General features: G+C 45.4%; 1 protein-coding gene across 1 annotated transcript in view; it reads right to left on the reverse strand.

Annotated features, from left to right (window-relative positions):
- hps5 (HPS5 biogenesis of lysosomal organelles complex 2 subunit 2) overlaps positions 1–19,268 on the reverse strand; it is a 41,479-nt gene extending 22,211 nt beyond the window's left edge. Inside the window, exons 1-9 of the mRNA XM_041849824.2 lie at positions 19,043–19,268; positions 13,187–13,312; positions 10,607–10,717; positions 10,232–10,296; positions 9,002–9,194; positions 8,573–8,703; positions 7,888–8,106; positions 5,308–5,468; positions 4,419–4,597 (exon numbers count right to left, since the gene is read on the reverse strand). Coding sequence (XP_041705758.2) covers positions 4,419–4,597; positions 5,308–5,468; positions 7,888–8,106; positions 8,573–8,703; positions 9,002–9,194; positions 10,232–10,296; positions 10,607–10,717; positions 13,187–13,294 — 1,167 coding nt within the window. The 5' untranslated portion in view covers positions 13,295–13,312; positions 19,043–19,268. The remainder of the gene's footprint in view (positions 1–4,418; positions 4,598–5,307; positions 5,469–7,887; positions 8,107–8,572; positions 8,704–9,001; positions 9,195–10,231; positions 10,297–10,606; positions 10,718–13,186; positions 13,313–19,042) is intronic.
- Positions 19,269–20,772: the final 1,504 nt, after the last annotated feature.

Here is a 20,772-nt window from a genome sequence, read left to right on the forward strand (position 1 = left end):
TTTAGAGCAGGTTAGGAGAACTTATGCAGCACGTTAGGAGAATTAACGTAGCAGGTTAATTGCTCTGCTGCCAATGACTGGAACGAATTGCAAAAATCTCTGAAGCTGGAGACTCTTAGCTCCCTCACTAACTTTAAGCATCAGTTGTCAGAGCACCTTACCGATCACTGCACCTGTACACAGCCTTTCTGAAATTAGCCCACCCAACTACCTCATCCCTATATTGTTATTTATTTTGCTAATTTGCACCCCAGTATCTCTATTTGCACATCATCTCTTGCACATATATCATTCTAGTGTTAATACTAATTGTAATTATTTTGCACTATAGCCTATTTATTGCATTACCTCCATAACTTGCTACATTTGCACACACTGTATATATATATTTTCTGTTGTATTTTTGACTTTATGTTTCGTTTTACCCCATATGTAACTCTGTGTTGTTGTTTTTATCACACTGCTTTGCTTTATCTTGGCCAGGTCGCAGTTGTAAATGAGAACTTGTTCTCAACTGGCTTACCTGGTTAAATAAAGGTGAAATAAAAATAAAAAATAAAAAATAAATTTAAGTTAAGGTTAAGAAAAGGGTTAGGGTTATCTTAAATGCCCCAAATTTCCAGACCGGACCAAAAATCTACGTCTGTGGAAATCAAGGTCCGGACTGCACCCAAAAAAAAAGAAGGCCAGTCCAAACAGGACCAAAAAAAGACGTACAAAAGTTGTCGGCCCGTGCTTACTGGGCTGTAGCCTAGTGTCTGCCAGCAATGGAGTTTTATGAATGCCCATCCATGTGGTAGGCCTACCGGTGGTAAAACAGGCCATTACATTGGCTTTTTTTAACCCTGATTCCTGTGACTAATCGATTTGGCTATTTGAGCTCTGAAAATCAGATACCCAACTTTATCAAGAGTTATACTGAGCCTATTTGCAATGAGAATCAAAATGTGTTTACACAAGTGGGAAATGCAGAAGTAGGATATTTTCAATTTTCGCTATTATCAGCCGACATACAAACTTGAAACCACTGATCGTGATAATTTAGCCCATGGGGTGAACCTCTTGGACAGCAGTTGTGAGTATCCCATCCCATTATTGTCAAGTTAGGGGGCTAAACCTGGGGCGGCAGGTAGCTTAGTGGTTAAGAGCGTTGTGCCAGTAACTGAAAGGTCGCTGGTTCTAATCCCCGAGCAACACTAGGTGAAAAAAATCTGTCAATGTGCCCTTGAGCAAGGCACTTAACCCTAATTGCTCCTGTAAGTCGCTCTGGATAAGAGCATCTGCTAAATGACTTAAAATGTAAACGTAAGTTTACTTTGACCTGCCCTGTTTTTAGGATTACGTTGTCTGTTAACACGTTTTATTTGATTTGATTGAGCGCCATTTAGGTGAGGCTATTTGATCGGAGAAACCTGCATGATGTGAAAAGTGTCCGTTTCATTACATCGTCACACGTTTTTATCTCCAGCCTGTAGGCTACAGAAAAGGCCACATACTGGTTCTACCATATCCTATATCTGATACATGGGCGGCAGGTAGCTTAGTGGTTAAGAGCGTTGTGCCAGTAACCGAAAGGTCGCTGGTTCTAATCCCCGAGCCGACTAGATGAAAAATCTGTCGATGTGCCCTTGAGCAAGGCACTTAACCCTAATTGCTCCTGTAAGTCGCTCTGGATAAGAGCGTCTGCTAAATGACCAATTATTTAATTATTTATACATTGAGTCTCCCCAGCAGCAGCTGGGAATGGACGAGCTAAACTATGTAGCGCCTTTCGCCTTTGACAAAGTAGGCATTGCTTACCATCAGCACTCACTTAAAAAAAAATGCCTATATGCCACTAGTTGAGAGCATTTGTCATTGTTTTTTTTTTTGGCAGAATTATTTGGCAGGTTGTGTGTGTTGTTGGAGGTGCGTCTTGGTCAGTGTAGCTGGGAAAATGCCACCCTCGGCAATCTGCCACCATAGGCCTAACCTAGCTCTCTAGAAACCCTAGGTGGCATTCTGCCTTCTCTGTACAGTTCATCCATTCTGCCTTCTCTGTACAGTTCATCCATTCTGCCTTCTGCCTACAGTTCATCCATTCTGCCTTCTCCGTACAGTTCATCCATTCTGCCTTCTCCGTACAGTTCATCCATTCTGCCTTCTCCGTACAGTTCATCCATTCTGCCTTCTCCGTACAGTTCATCCATTCTGCCTTCTCCGTACAGTTCATCCATTCTGCCTTCTCCCTACAGTTCATCCATTCTGCCTTCTCCCTACAGTTCATCCATTCTGCCTTCTCCCTACAGTTCATCCATTCTGCCTTCTCCCTACAGTTCATCCATTCTGCCTTCTCTGTACAGTTCATCCATTCTGCCTTCTCCGTACAGTTCATCCATTCTGCCTTCTCCGTACAGTTCATCCATTCTGCCTTCTCCGTACAGTTCATCCATTCTGCCTTCTCCCTACAGTTCATCCATTCTGCCTTCTCCCTACAGTTCATCCATTCTGCCTTCTCCGTACAGTTCATCCATTCTGCCTTCTCCCTACAGTTCATCCATTCTGCCTTCTCCCTACAGTTCATCCATTCTGCCTTCTCCCTACAGTTCATCCATTCTGCCTTCTGCCTACAGTTCATCCATTCTGCCTTCTCCGTACAGTTCATCCATTCTGCCTTCTCCGTACAGTTCATCCATTCTGCCTTCTGCCTACAGTTAATCCATTCTGCCTTCTGCCTACAGTTCAGCCATTCTGCCTTCTCCGTACAGTTCATCCATTCTGCCTTCTCCGTACAGTTCATCCATTCTGCCTTCTTCCTACAGTTCATCCATTCTGCCTTCTCCCTACAGTTCATCCATTCTGCCTTCTGCCTACAGTTAATCCATTCTGCCTTCTCCCTACAGTTCATCCATTCTGCCTTCTGCCTACAGTTCATCCATTCTGCCTTCTGCCTACAGTTCATCCATTCTGCCTTCTCCCTACAGTTCATCCATTCTGCCTACAGTTCATCCATTCTGCCTTCTGCCTACAGTTCATCCATTCTGCCTTCTCCCTACAGTTCATCCATTCTGCCTTCTGCCTACAGTTCATCCATTCTGCCTTCTCCCTACAGTTCATCCATTCTGCCTTCTCCGTACAGTTCATCCATTCTGCCTTCTCCGTACAGTTCATCCATTCTGCCTTCTGCCTACAGTTCATCCATTCTGCCTTCTCCCTCCAGTTCATCCATTCTGCCTTCTCCCTACAGTTCATCCATTCTGCCTTCTCCCTCCAGTTCATCCATTCTGCCTTCTGCCTACAGTTCATCCATTCTGCCTTCTCCATACAGTTCATCCATTCTGCCTTCTGCCTACAGTTCATCCATTCTGCCTTCTCCCTACAGTTAATCCATTCTGCCTTCTCCCTACAGTTCATCCATTCTGCCTTCTCCCTACAGTTCATCCATTCTGCCTTCTCCCTACAGTTCATCCATTCTGCCTTCTCCCTACAGTTCTCAGCCATTAGCTTCACCCATGACTGGCTCATGTCAACTACAATCCCGATGCTGTGTTTTAAGGTTTCGAAACTTCAATAATCATTGCTTACTAATACTGTTTTTGTAACATATGGCCTTTATCTTTCATCAGCGAGAAAGAATCCTTCAAATAAAAAAATACACTGACTGTAGTTTATGCACAGATCCACACAGCTGTGGGGCCTCCAGCTGACAAACTACACTTCCTGAGTTACACTTCCTGAGTTACACTTCCTGAGTTACGCTTCCACACAGGTGTTCAGAGCACGCTAGATTAGATCATTAGCACAGGTGGTCGCCTCTGTCTTCCTTCTGGAAGCAAACGCTGTAACATGGAGATATGACCGTGTGGGAATGTGTATCAATTTAACCTTTTGTATTTTTGAAAATTATTTCCTCGCTGATATGAAAGATAAAGGTCCCTATGTTTCCAAAACAGTACCGCAAGCGATGCGTGTTAACTTTCAGACTGAGCGCCAGGGCTCTTAACAAAAAGCCCCCCCCGTCAGAAGATACTATCGTCAATAGGTGCTAAAGCAGTTAGCGTCTATGAATGGGGTAGATCAAGGCCTAATTCTGCCTAATGGTCGGGCCGGCCCTGAGTTTCCTCCTGCATGTTGTTGGAAGACCAAAGCGAAAAGTAATATGAAGACTGGGACACACAAGTGATGCTTCATGATAATCATAAATGGATTTAACGTGAGCATTTTTTTTTGTCCAATAAACAAATGACTTGCATGGATACGTGGTTTTTGTTTAGGAATTTTTGTTAGTTTGACATTTGGCAATGTGAAACCAACTGAACCAGATGAAAAAGAAATACAATGTAACAAACAGTCGAACTCTGATTCGAACTACAGCTCAAAACGCCCTAAGAGCACTTTGAGGAGATGTTTGGGAAAAACTGCAGTAATATGAGTCTCACCCTGCTGGGGGCGATAGCATGCTGGAACATCACACAGACCGTGGCCGCTAGAGGCCACGCCTCCCTGCGCAGCAACCTCTCGACACACCGCTCCACAGACAACAGCGAGAGGTGGGACAAGTGGCCGTCACCATGGAGACAGAACAGCTCGTTGCGGTACACCGCTATCTCAACCAGATCTGCAGAAGGAAAATAAAAAATGATTGGAGTGTCCATTTTCTTTTCAGATCATGAATTAATATTTTGGCCTTTTTTAACCGAAGGCTAGTAGAGAAACCACTCAAATACTACATATACTGAACTAAATGATAAAAACGCAACAACTCCTAAGATTTTACTGACTTACAGTTCATATAAAGGAAATCAGTCAATTGAAATAAATGCATCAGACACTAATCTAGCGATCCCACAGGTGAAGAAGCCGGACGTGGAGGTCCTGGACATTCAATTATCTGGCAACAGCTCTGGATGGACATTCCTGCAGTCAGCATGCCAACTGCACGCTCCCTCAAAACTTGAGACATCAGTGGCATTGTGTTGTGTGACAAAACTGCACATTTTAGAGTGGCCTTTTATTGTCCCCCAGCACAAGGTGCACCTGTGTAATGATCATGCTTTTTAATCAGCTTCTTGATATACCACATCTGTCAGGTGGATGGATTATCTTGACAAAAGAAAAATGCTCACTAACAGGGATGTCAACAAATGTGTGCACAACATGTGAGAGAAATAAGCTTTTTGTGCGTATGGACATTTCTGGGATCTTTTATTTCAGCTCATGAAACATGGGACCAGCACTTTAGATGTTGCGTTGATATTTTAGTTCCGTGTAGTTAGTTTGTTGTTATGGGATAATGCTGAAGTCCTACCTAAAGCTACTGCTACTGACCTTTGACCTCGGTCCACAGCAGCACCTGGCCACTCTGAGGAGTGAAGACATAGATAGCCGAGTCTGTCCAGGTCAGCAGGTTCTGATCCCCAAAGTATAACAGTCTGGGGAAGGCTATGGACTGGGAACTCTTCTGGGCTGGGTTGTAATGGGGCTCACTTCTGCAGATAAAAAAAAAACAGTATTAGTGTAAAAGGACGTCACGCTGCTTGCTTAGGGAGTACAGATTCCTTCTGCTCATACAGAGGCTCGAACCCAGGACCTCTGCCACACAAACACACGTGACTCCCTCCTGAAGCGTCTTACCCAGTCGTGCTACAGAAAAGCTAGCTATGTGGCAGCGCAAGTGGAGACACTTCAGGCTGAGGAGTGAGTTTTACAGATCTCCATCTGCTACGTTGGCTTCTAAAGTACAGTCAACTGCCCCCTTCCTGGTAGAGACATACAGAAGAAGAAAAAAAACTATACTGAACAAAAATATAAAAACGCAACATGAATTCGAATGATTTTATAGTTCATATAAGGAAATCAGTCCATTGAAATACATTCATTAGGTCCTAATCTACGGGTTTCACATGACTGGGCAGGGGCGCAGCCATGGGTTGGCCTGGGAGGGAATAGGCCCACCCACTGTGGAGCAAGGCCCAGCCAATCAGAATTAGATTTTCCCCACAAAAGGGCTTTATTACAGACAGAAATACTCCTCAGTTTCATCAGCTGTCCGGGTGGCTGGTCTCAGACGATCCCGCAGGTGAAGAATCCAGATGTGGAGGTCCTGGGCTGGCGTGGTTACACGTGGTCTGCAGTTGTGAGGTCGGTTTGACATAGAGCCAAATTCTCTAAAACAACGTTGGAGGCGGCTTATGGTAGAGAAATGAACATTCAACAGCTCTGGATGGACATTCCTGCAGTTAGCATGCCAATTGCACGCTCCCTCAAAACTTGAGACATCTGTGGCATTGTGTTGTGTGACAAAACTGCACATTTTAGAGTGGCCTTTTATTGTCTCCAGCACAAGGTGCACCTGTGTAATGATTATGCTGGTTAACCAGCTTCTTGATATGCCACACCTGTCAGGTGGATGGATTATCTTGGCAAAGGAAAAGGCTCACTAACAGGAACGTAAACAAATTTGTTCACAACATTTGAGAGAAATAAGCTTTTTTGTGTGTATGGGACATTTCTGGGATCTTTTATTTCAGTTTGACATGTGTTTTTCTGGATTTTGTTGTTGTTATTCTGTCTCTCACTGTTCAAATAAACCTACCATTAAAATTATAGACTGATCATTTCTTTGTCAGTGGGCAAACGTACAAAATCAGCAGGGGATCAAAAACTTTTTCCCCCCTCACCTAGAAGGCCTAGAAGCACACACACACACAGTGCCCCCTGACTTTCTGCATATTATATTTCTGCACAGCCTGATTTTAAAATTGACTAAAATTGAGATTTTTGTCACTGATCTACACACAATACCCCCATAATGTCAAAGTCGAATTATGCTTTTAGATTATTTAAAAAAAATAAAAAATGAAAAGCTGAAATGTCAATAAGCATTCAACTCCTTGTTTTTATGGCATGCCTAAATATGTTCAGGAGTAAAAATGTGCTTAACAAGTCACATAGGTTACATGGACTCACTCTGTGTGCAATAATAGTGTTTAACATGATTTTTGAATGACTTCCTCATCTCTGTACCGTACACAAACAATTATCTGTAAGGTCCCTTAGTCGAGCAGTGAATTTCAAGCACAGATTCAACCACAAAGACCAGGGAGGTTTTCCAATGCCTCGCAAAGCAGTACTACTGCAAAAAAATGTGGCAAAGTAATTCACTTTTTGTCCTGAATACAAAAGTGCTATGTTTGGGGCAAATCCAAGACAACACATTACATTACTGAGTACCACTCTCCATATTTTCAAGCATAGTGGTGGCCGCATCATGTTATGGGTATGCTTGTAAAAAATAAACGGAATGGAGCTAAGCACAGGCAAAATCCTAGAGGAAAACCTGGTTCAGTCTGCTTTCCACCAGACACTGGGAGATTAATTCACCTTACAGCAGGACAATAACCTAAAACACAAGGCCAAATCTACACTGGAGTTGCTTACCAAGACGACATGGAATGTTCCAGAGTGGCCAAGTTACAGTTTTGACTTAAATCTACTTGAAAATCTATGGCAAGACCTGAAAATGGTTGTCTAGCAATGATCAACAACCAATTTGACACAGCTTTTATTTTGAAAAGAATAAATGGGCAAATGTTGCACAATCCAGGTGTAGAAAACTCTTAGACTTACCCAGAAAGACTCACAGCTGTAATCGCTGCCGAAGGTGCTTCTACAAAGTATTGACTCAGGGGGGTGTGAATACTTATGTAAATTAGATATTTCTGTATAAAATGTTCAATGCATTTGCAAAAATTTCTAAAAACATGTGTTCACTTTGTCATTATGGGGTATTGTGTGTAGATGGGGTAAAACTATTTTTATCCACTTTGAATTCAGGCAGTTAACAAAACAAAACGTGGAATAAGTCAAGGGGTGTGTGTACTTTCTGAAGGCGCTGTTCACACACACCTGTAGGTGATGAGGGGTACAGGTGGAACGGCCAGCAGCTGTTTAAACTGGTGTGTGCTGAGGACCTCTCCACTGAAGCTGGCTTCCCAGACTCTAGACCCAGGCCTAGCGCAGTACAGCAGGGGGGGCTGGCCAGCGGTCGCACCACGGCTCAGAGGGAAGAAACACGCTCCATACTCCCCGTCACGCTCCTTGTTACCGACACGCCAGAACTTCTCCCTGTGGATCGGGAGGAGGAGGAGGAACTGGGTCGTACCTTTAACCTTATAGACAAAAAAACCTTAGAGACATTGACCAGATAATATTACACGCTAAAAACAAAAACACTGGGCAGCCTACCACACCCGGTTACGTCCTGGGCAGCCTACCACACCCGGTTACGTCCTGGGCAGCCTACCACACCCGGTTACGTCCTGGGCAGCCTACCACACCCGGTTACGTCCTGGGCAGCCTACCACACCCGGTTACGTCCTGGGCAGCCTACCACACCCGGTTACGTCCTGGGCAGCCTACCACACCCGGTTACGTCCTGGGCAGCCTACCACACCCGGTTACGTCCTGGGCAGCCTACCACACCCGGTTACGTCCTGGGCAGCCTACCACACCCGGTTACGTCCTGGGCAGCCTACCACACCCGGTTACGTCCTGGGCAGCCTACCACACCCGGTTACGTCCCCACACGTACCTCTCCGTATCACAGAGGTAGCAGCGACTGAGAGAGGACACCAGTAGCCGTCCGTCCAGGTAACCCAGCTGAACCACCCTGGAATCCACAGTAGTGATGGTCTGGACGGGGAAGATGACAAATGCTGAGCCCTGGACGACGCAGAACAAAGGATCATGTGAATAGACAGGACACGTAAGATGGAGATTGTAATAGAACGTGGAAAAAACCTATGCTTCATATCAACTCATATTCCTGGCTTGGTGCCAGATGTTTGCTGTTTAGCCAACAATTAGCAGTGTTCTCATGCCATACATTTGGCATGACATCAACCATATGTTTGGCATGACAAAGACCATAGGAGTTGGAAAGACAGCACAAATAGAGCTGGGACCAGGCTAATATCTTTCACCTCCCCAAAAAGAAAACCCAACGGTTAGTTCCCACTACCTTTCCAAGTTTGGAGGATCCAGCGCGGAGGAAGGACACCTTGCCCCCCATGTCCCCAGCGAACACCCTGAGGGCTGCGGTGTCCCAGCAGAGAGAGGTGACCGCCTGGCCACGGTGCTCCCAGGAAACACTGACCCTCTCTGGTCTGCCACGGCGCTCCAGCTGCAGCTCCCAGATCACCACCAGGCCCTGGCTGAGAGGTGACAGACAGACAGACAGACCCAGATCACCACCAGGCCCTGGCTGAGAGGTGACAGACAGACCCAGATCACCACCAGGCCCCGACTGAGAGGTGACAGACAGACAGACAGACCCAGATCACCACCAGGCCCCGACTGAGAGGTGACAGACAGACAGACAGACCCAGATCACCACCAGGCCCTGGCTGAGAGGTGACAGACAGACAGACAGACAGACAGACCCAGATCACCACCAGGCCCTGACTGAGAGGTGACAGACAGACAGACAGACAGACCCAGATCACCACCAGGCCCTGGCTGAGAGGTGACAGACAGACCCAGATCACCACCAGGCCCCGGCTGAGAGGTGACAGACAGACACAGACCCAGATCACCACCAGGCCCCGACTGAGAGGTGACAGACAGACAGACAGACCCAGATCACCACCAGGCCCTGGCTGAGAGGTGACAGACAGACAGACAGACCCACATCACCACCAGGCCCTGACTGAGAGGTGACAGACAGACAGACAGACCCAGATCACCACCAGGCCCTGACTGAGAGGTGACAGACAGACAGACAGACAGACCCACATCACCACCAGGCCCTGACTGAGCGGTGACAGACAGACAGACAGACCCACATCACCACCAGGCCCTGACTGAGACACAGAGAGAGACAGAGAGAGACAGAGAGAGAGACACAGACAGAGAGAGACAGAGACAGAGACAGAGACAGAGAGAGAGAGAGAGAGAGAGAGAGAGAGACACAGAGACAGAGACAGAGACAGAGAGACATTTCACTTGCTTTGGCAATGTAAACATATGTTTCCCATGCCAATAAAGCCCATTGAATTGAATTGAGACAGGGAGGCAGCCAGACAGGGAGGGAGGCAGACAGACAGGGAGGGAGGCAGACAGACAGGGAGGGAGGCAGACCGGGAAGCAGACAGACAGGGAAGCAAACTGAAAGAGCCGTAGTCGAAGTCACTGAACAACGTAAGTAAACATGTGAACTTCAAATGAATGTCCATGCTTTGAGTTGATTTACCTTGTCGCCACAGCAATAAAGTCTTCATCATGTGGACAACATGACACCTGAGTGATAGATCCCTCCTGAAAGAGAGGAAATACTAAACTTATTGATTAACCCATATCTGACCAACTCAGTGGCCTTGAGGTTAGAGCGTCGGCCCTGAGATTGGAAAGTTGGGAGTTCAATCCCTGGCAGAGTCATACCAAAGACTGTAAAAATGGGACCCGATGCGTCTCCGCTTGGCACTGAGCATTAAGGAGATAGATTGGGGGTAAGGCCCAGCGATAGACTAGCAATAGACTAGCGTATCTATCTAATAACAACCAACTGGTCATATATCCTGTCAGACCAGATTTTTTTTACCAGGAAGAAGAAGACAACATACGCTACCTTGTGTGTGAGGATGAGCCTCTGCTTCCATCCTTCCCTCTGGATGAAGTGCAGCCCTCCTGCGGATGTTCCTAAAGCTAGCCACTTCCTGGATGCTGCCAGGCAGGTGCACTGACAGACAAGAAAGGAGAGGGTTTTCAACACACATCCAAACGGTCTGATGAAATCAGGCTGCAATAAACAATTAATTGATATACAGTACCAGTCAAATGTTTGGACACACCTACTCAACTTTACTACATTGTAGAATAATAGTGAAGACATCAAAACTATGAAATAACACACATGGAATCATGTAGTAACCAAAAAAAAGTTTTTAAAAATCAAAATATATTTTATACTTCAGATTCTTCAAATAGCCACCCTTTGCCTTGATGACAGCTTTGCACCCTCTTGGCATTCTCTCAACCAGCTTCATGAGGTAGTCACCTGGAATGCATTTCAATTAACAGATGTGCTTTCTTAAAAGTTAATTTGTGGAATTTCTTTCTTTCTTAATGCGTTTGAGCCAATCAGTTGTGTTGTGACAAGGTAGGGGGGGTATACAGAAGATAGCCCTATTTGGTAAAAGACCAAGTCCATATTATGGCAAGAACAGCTCAAATAAGCAAAGAGAAACGACAGTCCATCATTACTTTAAGACATGAAGGTCAGTCAATACGGAACATTTCAAGAACTTTGAAAATGTATTCAAGTGCAGTCGCAAAAACCATCAAGCGCTATGATGAAACTGGCTCTCATGAGGACCCCGACAGGAATGGAAGACCCAGAGTTAACTCTACTGCAGAGGATAAGTTCATTAGAGTTACCAGCCTCAGAAATTGCAGCCCAAAAAACTGCTTCACAGAGTTCAAGTAACAGACACATCTTAACATCAACTGTTCAGAGGGGACTGTGTGAATCAGGCCTTCATGGTCAAATTGCTGCAAAGAAACCACTACTAAAGGACACCAATAAGAAGAAGAGACCTGATTGGGCCAAGAAACATGAGCAATGGACATTAGATTGGTGGAAATTTGTCCTTTGGTCTGGAATCCAAATTGGAGATTTTTGGTTCTAACCGCCGTGTCTTTGTGAGACGCGGTGTGGGTGAACAGATGATCTCCGCATGTGTATTTCCCACCGTAAAGCATGGAGGAGGAGGTGTTATGGTGTGGGGGTGCTTTGCTGGTGACACTGTCTGTGATTTAATTAGAATTCAAGGCACACTTAACCAGCATGGCTACCACAACATTCTGTAGCGATACGCCATCCCATCTGGTTTGGGCTTAGTGGGGCTATCATTTGTTTTTCAACGGGACAATGACTCAACACACCTCCAGGCTGTATAAGGGCTATTTTACCAAGAAGGAGAGTGGTGGAGTGCTGCATCAGATGACCTGGCCTCCACAATCCCCCAAACTCAACCCAATTGAGATGGTTTGGGATGAGTCGGACCGCAGAGTGAAGGAAAAGCAGCCAATAAGTGCTCAGCATATGTGGGAACTCCTTCAAGACTGTTGTAAAAGCATTCCAGGTGAAGCTGGTTGAGAGAATGCCAAGAGTGTGCAAAGCTGTCATCAAGGCAACGGGGTGGCTATTTGAAGATTCTCAAATATAAAATATACTTTGATTTGTTTAACACTTTTTTTGTTTACTACATGATTCCATATGTGTTATTTCATAGTTTTAATTTCTTCAATATAACAAAACCTTGAATGAGTAGGTGTGTCCAAACGTTTGACTGGTAGTGTATATAGCCTGGCACATTGGAGAGTAAAACTGTGTAAATGTTCCTTAAAAGTTGGAATGTTGAATAAAATTACATTTAAACTTACTCTATCGGTTGTCTGTGTGGTTTGTCCTCCAGCTGTTTGAAATTTGAGACAAAATATCCGCAGGAAGGTATTATTTGCAAAACTTTTTAGAGAGCCGGTAGGTTTGCCACTGCCAGCTGAATGCGAGCAACTTTCGGTCTGTGGTTGGGTTACACTCGGCTATCGTTTAATAATATTAATAATATGCCATTTAGAAGACGCTTTTATCCAAAGCGACTTACAGTCATGCGTGCATACATTTTTGTGTATGGGTGGTCCCGGGGGTCGAACCCACTACCTTGGCGTTACAAGCGCCGTGCTCTACCAGCTGAGCTACAGAGGACCACATGCGTCAGTAGATTGCAAATACACACCGGAAATGCAAGCCGACAGAACCATAAACCTACCGGCTGTCTAAAAACATTCCTGTGGATATTTTGTCTCAAATTTCGAGAAGCTGAAGGACAAACCGCACAGACAACCGGTAGAGTAAGTTTAAATTGTAAATTCAACATTCTGGCTTGTAACGAACATTTACACGATTTTGCACTCCAATGTGCCAGGCTGTATATATCAATTAATTGTGTATTACAGACTGATTAATCAGACTAATCCAAACTATTCACAGGAGCTGGAAAACATTTTTTTTTGTTTGTTTATTCAATACAAACCCTTACAATCCACTTGATATCTCTTCCTTCAACAAATAAATAAATTGTGAATTGAATTTTGTGTCTAACCTCTAACTTTTCTCAACGAATGATAATGGGCATGCATGGCCTACCTTGAGCCTGCCAGAGTCCAGGCGGAGTGCAGACAGCAGGGGGTCCAGACAGTCAAACTCAGCCAGCACATGACTCTGGACTTCAGGTACTACAGCTAACATGGGCATGGATACGGTCCTGACCAGCTTAGAGAGGGACAGAGAGAAGGGGATAGAGGGAGGGAGGAGGGAGGGAGGGAGGAGGGGGAGGGGGAGGGGGAGGGAGGAGGGATAGAGGGAGGAGGGATAGAGGGAGGAGGGATAGAGGGAGGGAGGGAGGGAGGGAGGAGGGAGGGAGGGAGGGAGGGAATGAGAGAGAGAGAAGGGGATAGATGGAGGGGAGGAGGGAGGGAGGGAGGAGGGGGGAGGGGGGGAGGGAGGAGGGATAGAGGGAGGAGGGATAGAGGGAGGGAGGGAGGGAGGGAGGGAGGGAGGGAGGGGGGGAGGGGGAGGAGGAGGGATAGAGGGGGAGGGAGGAGGGAGGGAATGAGACAGAGAGAAGGGGATAGAGGGAGGGAATGAGAGAGAGAGAAGGGGATAGTGGGAGTGAGAAGGAGGGAGGGAATGAGAGAGAGAAGGGGGATAGAGGGAGGGAGGAGGGAGGGAGGAGGGAGGGGGGAGGGAGGGAGGGAGAGAGAGAAGGGGATAGAGGGAGGGAGGAGGGAGGGAATGGGACAGAGAGAAGGGGATAGAGGGAGGGAGGAGGGAGGGAGGGAATGAGAGACAGAGAAGGGGATAGAGGGAGGGAGGGAATGAGAGAGAGAGAAGGGGATAGTGGGAGTGAGGAGGGAGGGAGGGAATGAGAGAGAGAGAAGGGGATAGAGAGAGTGTGATGGAGGGAGGGAATGAGAGAGAGAGAAGGGGATAGAGAGAGTGTGATGGAGGGAGGGAATGAGAGAGAGAGAAGGGGATAGAGAGAGTGTGATGGAGGGAGGGAATGAGAGAGAGAGAAGGGGATAGAGAGAGTGTGATGGAGGGAGGGAATGAGAGAGAGAGAAGGGGATAGAGAGAGTGTGATGGAGGGAGGGAATGAGAGAGAGAGAAGGGGATAGAGAGAGTGTGATGGAGGGAGGGAATGAGAGAGAGAGAAGGGGATAGAGAGAGTGAGAAGGAGGGAGGGAATGAGAGAGAGAAGGGGATAGAGGGAGGGAGGAGGGAGGGAGGAGGGAGCGGGGGGGGGGAGGGAGGGAGAGAGAGAAGGGGATAGAGGGAGGGAGGAGGGAGGGAATGGGACAGAGAGAAGGGGATAGAGGGAGGGAGGAGGGAGGGAGGGAATGAGAGACAGAGAAGGGGATAGAGGGAGGGAGGGAATGAGAGAGAGAGAAGGGGATAGTGGGAGTGAGGAGGGAGGGAGGGAATGAGAGAGAGAGAAGGGGATAGAGAGAGTGTGATGGAGGGAGGGAATGAGAGAGAGAGAAGGGGGATAGAGAGAGTGTGATGGAGGGAGGGAATGAGAGAGAGAGAAGGGGATAGAGAGAGTGTGATGGAGGGAGGGAATGAGAGAGAGAGAAGGGGATAGAGAGAGTGTGATGGAGGGAGGGAATGAGAGAGAGAGAAGGGGATAGAGAGAGTGTGATGGAGGGAGGGAATGAGAGAGAGAGAAGGGGATAGAGAGAGTGTGATGGAGGGAGGGAATGAGAGAGAGAGAAGGGGATAGAGAGAGTGTGATGGAGGGAGGGAATGAGAGAGAGAGAAGGGGATAGAGAGAGTGTGATGGAGGGAGGGAATGAGAGAGAGAGAAGGGGATAGAGAGAGTGAGGAGGGAGGGAGGGAATGAGAGAGAGAGAAGAGGATAGAGGGAGGGAGGAGGGAGGGAGGGAATGAGAGAGAGAGAAGGGGATAGAGGGAGTGAGGAGGAGGGAGGGAATGAGAGAGAGAGAGAAGGGGATAGATGGAGGGAGGAGGGAGGGAGGGAATGAGAGAGAGAGAAGGGGATAGAGAGAGGGAGGAAATGAGAGAGAGAGAATGGCATTTCTAGAAGACTGACTATCAGGGTCTAATCAAACCAAAATGTAATTATGTCATACAGAATGCAGAGACAAAACACTGTTTTGTTGTAGCTAGGCCCATTTAATCTGAGAAATGTATCATCCTGTATAAATTGTAAAGATGCAGCTCAGCTAGCCTGCTGTCTGCTCCTCATTCATTAGTTGCGTAGAGTTGGCTAACCCTCAGCTACCTAGTGTTGGCTAACCCTCAGCTACCCTCAGCTACCTCGTGTTGGCTAACCCTCAGCTACCCTCAGCTACCTCGTGTTGGCTAACCCTCAGCTAGCCTCAGCTATCTCGTGTTGGCTAACACTCAGCTACCTAGTGTTGGCTAACCCTCAGCTACCTTGTGTTGGCTAACCCTCAGCTAGCCTCAGCTATCTCGTGTTGGCTAACCCTCAGCTACCTCGTGTTGGTTAACCCTCAGCTACCCTCAGCTACCTAGTGTTGGCTAACCCTCAGCTACCTAGTGTTGGCTAACCCTCAGCTACCCTCAGCTACCTCGTGTTGGCTAACCCTCAGCTACCTAGTGTGGGCTAACCCTCAGCTACCTAGTGTTGGCTAACCCTCAGCTACCTAGTGTTGGCTAACCCTCAGCTACCTAGTGTGGGCTAACCCTCAGCTAGCCTCAGCTACCTCGTGTTGGCTAAAAAAACAAACATTGAGAGCTATGACATGACATAATAAAGGAATTTGAATATGTCGCAAGAGAAAATATAATTTGATCTAATTAAACTTGCTAGATCATTTTCCATAAATGGATTTCGATTTAACTTATTTGACTGCTATGATTAAGCAATAAGGCACAAGGGAGTATGGTATATGGCCAATATACCACGGCTAAGGGCTGTTCTTAAGCATGAGGCAACACAGAGTGCCTGGACACAGCCCTTAGCCGTGGTCCACAATCCCCCGGGGTGCCTTATTGCTATTACAAACTGGTTACCAACGTAATTAGAACAGTAAAAAGTATTTTTTGTCATACCCATGGTATATGGTCTGATATACCACGGCTTTCAGCCAAATCAGCATTCGGGGCTTAGAAGGAGGTTTATAATTGTAAATAAATCCCCTCTGCGCATGTGCATAACTATACAGGAGAGTTTGAGTGATGAAAGTAGGACAGAGGATCTCGAAATCTCTGAGCAAGAAACACTTGGATGAACATAAAAAAAACTAACGTTAGGCTATTTTCTGGCAATTGTGCTGTTATTATGTGCCGTTATTATGTGCCAGATGTTAAGACCACAAACCGTTATAAATGGCTCATTTGCGCCAGGTATTACAGCCCAAAGCCCTATTCACACGGGGCTAGAATTTCTATGGAACGTCAGTTATGTCATTATTACCCCAGTAATAAGCAGGTAGCTTAGTGGTTAAGAGCGTTGTGCCAGTAACCGAAAGGTCGCTGGTTCTAATCCCCGAGCCGACTAGGTGAAAAATCTGTCGATGTGCCCTTAAGCAAGGCACTTAACCCTAATTGCTCCTGTATGTCGCTCTGGATAAGAGCGTCTGCTAAATGACTAAAATGTAAAAAAAATTTAAATGTTTTTCCAGTGGACGATTCGGACGGGATTAGTTTTATCAAACTGCCCCTGTAAATGTTTTTTTCTCCCCTCATTCAAAATGGACCTTTATGAAACCTGGAGGCTCTCCTAGGCGTGAAAATATTTAAAATGTCTAGGGATAGCCTAATATTGGCATAATGGCCTTCAGTTCGGAGAAAGTCTAAATAATGCATATCAATAAGAACCATGAACTGTAACGTATGCAGACATTTAAATAACTCACGCATTTGGCAATTTATCAATTCATTGGCACAATATCGTCCACTTCATCTTTTAAAAAGAGAAGTATGGCTCTAGATATGTGACAAAACAAATCATTCAGCTGTAGGCTACCTGCATAACACTTTGTTTTAAGTATCAATTTGTTCCCCATGTTCTTACCCAAACTGGGTGAAGCACCTGTTAAACTCTGTAATATCCCTTAAAAACACAGGGGTGACGATTCGCACGGGATAAGTATTATCAGAGGACCTGGGAGTTTGCCGAAAAACGGTAGGTTTTTAGGGCTGGGATAATAGTAAAAAGTTACTGCCATGGCAGATTCAACGGGACTAAAATGACGGATGTGGTTTTATTCGCGCACATATCTACATTACCTGCCCAGTAAAATGTATCCCATCCCGGGATTAGTTTTACTGGGGGAGGTCGGGTAATGTAATTATGTGCACGACCACAAAACACCACATCTCTAATTTAAATCCCGTCCGAATCTGCCACGGCAGTAATTCTTACATGGCAGGAGACTAACAATTCCAGCCAGAATAACCTACATTTTTTTTTTTTTGGCGAACTCCCAAATTCCTCTGATAATATTAGTCCCGTGCGAATCGACGTCCCTGTGTTTTGAGAGATATGTCAGAGATTGACAGGTGTTGCTCTCGTTTGAGAAAGAAAACAATAACTGATTTTCTAAATTGAACGAAGTGCTGCGCATAAACTAGATATGAACGGCCTACATGTATCAACTTTCACAGTGAAGGCTTGTGTTTCTATGTTTTGTGCGTATTAATTGAATATCGCAAATGCACCATAAAAAAATACTGCGCATATTTAAATCAACCCTTGCTGTTAATAGATCGCAAAGCAGCATACAACTGACCTAAACTTTTAGAAAACAAAAAAAATAAAGATTTCCAAGGGGCAGTTTGGGAAAAAACTCATCCCGTCCGAATTGTCTTCTGGAATAACAGACATTCTGGGGTAATAATTACATAACCAACGTTCTCTAGTAATACTAGTCACGTACAAATAGGCTACTTTCAAGTTAACATGAATTGAGAAGGTTTTTGGGGAAGCCATTCCATCTACCAGCAGACGGACGAGACGGTTATCATTAGTATCATTATAGCTAACGGCCACACAAGGTGTAGACTAGACATACACACACATACAGAATGGGGCATTCCTGAGCCGTTTCAGAAAGTTGCAAGAAAATGTTAAATACATTGTTTATTTCCTACTAAATTCCAATACATTTTTGAATATTGTTTAATTCCGTTTTAATGTCTGGATTCCGTCCGCGTTTTTGCAACAGAGATTTTATAGGGCCCTACCAGTGTCTGCCAAACCTCAGTTGCCTTGTTTTGTCATATGACTCTCACCACCTTACTCTCAAATTGAAACATCATGACTTCACTTTCCCCCACTACCTACCAAGAGTAAAAAGGGTAACTGTAAAAAAGGACGAATGCATATTAGGGCACACCTTTTTGAGAAATGTATCATCAGCCAAAACAGTTTCATCTCTGAAAAACTAAGCTAAAGGTTTTTTTGCTGTAAATCACGTTGAATCACCATCTTGACAGCTCACTGCAAATAACTTGACAACAAACTTTCACATTCCAACAATGCAGGCAGTTGCCGCAGCTAGATAATGAAAGTAAAACTTGTAGACTAAGTTAGGTTTGTTCACTGTACATGGTATCTTAGTCAACCGCGCTTGGATTTAGTTGGCCATCTGAAAGTAACTAATTTTGTCTCGATGTGAAAGCGTTTGTAAACTTTGGTGTCGGTAGGTGGTATGAATAGATGACTGGGCATCACGGGACCCTGCGTAGGGGGAAAGTGCCTCCAGATACAATGGAAAATCGCATAACTTCGCGATCTAATGTGAAAAACGCAAACTAAGCTCAGTTTATTTGTTTTTTGACTAGTCCGCTTTGTGTCTGACTGACCATCGTCGATTATCAAATGTGATTGTTTTTAGATAGGTAACGTTAATCAGCGAGCTAGCCAGCTCTCTCGCTTGCATAGGTAGGGAAAGTTAACGAGCTAACGTTAGCGGCTAGGCAATCGTTTGTTTAGTTTTGTGACAAACTTACCAGGCATTACAGTCCCGCAGTTTGAATCGCGATCCAATCTTCGTGATACACAGTTGCTATCCGTGCATGTCCTTATATCCGTTCATGTCCTTAGCTGTGTATCTAACTAGTTGTTTACTTTCTAGCTAGAATGAACTGTCGACTCCTCCGCCTGGGACACTTCCTGAAAAGTCTCTATTTACTGGTACTATTTTATTTTTAGTCTTTCAATGAGGTTTGTCCCTACTACACTACAGACTGTTCAGTACCAAAAAAAATTACTTGACATGAAACATGAATCCCCGAGTTATTAAATTAATGTAACCATGGCAATTAGTTTGTCAGCTAAAATAAAAAAGGAAAAATCCCTGCGTGATGCATTGTCAGTGTGTAGAATAAGACATGGGTGATTAGTTCACTATGTGTAAGCATATATGTAGACCTTTATAATAAATCAGTGTTCTAGGCTCATGGGAATAGAATTAAAGCCCCTGCATTTTATTTCTGGTGAGTGTGCACTATTTCCAGTGGCGCAGGCACACTTCACGGGCCAGTGTTGGGTAGTGGTGCAGTCCATTAGCAACCCTCTATTGATTGAAACATGAGAAGATGCCCAAGACATCCTCTGCAACGCACACCAAAATAGCCCACTAACAAGAGATGAGGATAGGCGTGCATCCCAAACGGCACTATATTCCCCATGTAGTGCACTATTTCTGACCAGGGCCCATAGGACTCTGGTCAAAAGTAGTGCACTGTGTAGGGAATAGGGTGCCATTTGGGATAAACCCCCTAATCATTAGCCACACTAGGGATTTAAGTGATCCCATACTGAGGCATGTAGCACAGATAAGAAGTCTAAAGGTTGAGGTGATAGTGATCTCTAGCATGAAATCCAGAACCTGGTTTGTTCTGGATAAGAGCTTCTGCTAAATGACGTAAATGTAAATGTTCTAACATTCCACTCCTCCAGGGGGAGTGGAATGACAGCACAGACTGGATTCCTCCACGCTAGGTGATGTCACCGAGATTAAACATTGCTCCATCTCTATGACAAAGAGGCTGTCAAGCGTTAACCCAAACTAAGCGCTGTGTAAACTCAAACCACCATGAGAGAAACACTACTTTACAGAGCTTTTCTTCTTCTTCTCTCATTTTTACATTTTAGTCATTTAGCAGACGCTCTTATTTTTTTTTTTGTTATACCCCCCGTGGGAAACGAACCCACAACCCTGGCGTTGCAAACACCATGCTCTACGAACTGAGCTACATCTCGATTCATAAAACCTCCCAGAGTAGTACTGCAGATCTAGGATCAGTTTGCATTTTAGGTCATAATGAATCAAAATTCAAAAAGGCACTCGCACATCTGAGCTATATTTGTTGCAGGCGCCTGGTAACAATCGAATAACATGAGGGGGAAAAAAGAAACCCGCACACTGTTCCGACGAAGGCCGATACGTAAAGCTTAATCAAGAGCAGTGTGCAGGTTACTTGTTTTTTTTCCCTCTCAGATCATAATACATCCGATCCTAGATCAGCACTCCTACTCTGAGACAGTTGGTGAATACGGGCCCTGATAAGAGCCTATAGCCTGGTTAACCCACCAGACGGAACACAACACATTCACTCTGGTGCCGAGAGCCTATAGCCTGGTTAACCCACCAGACTGAACAACACAACACATTCACTCTGGTGCCGGAGAGCCTATAGCCTGGTTAACCCACCAGACTGAACACAACACATTCACT

This window comes from Coregonus clupeaformis, chromosome 26, assembly GCF_020615455.1.
Source record: "Coregonus clupeaformis isolate EN_2021a chromosome 26, ASM2061545v1, whole genome shotgun sequence".
Lineage (NCBI taxonomy): Eukaryota > Metazoa > Chordata > Actinopteri > Salmoniformes > Salmonidae > Coregonus > Coregonus clupeaformis.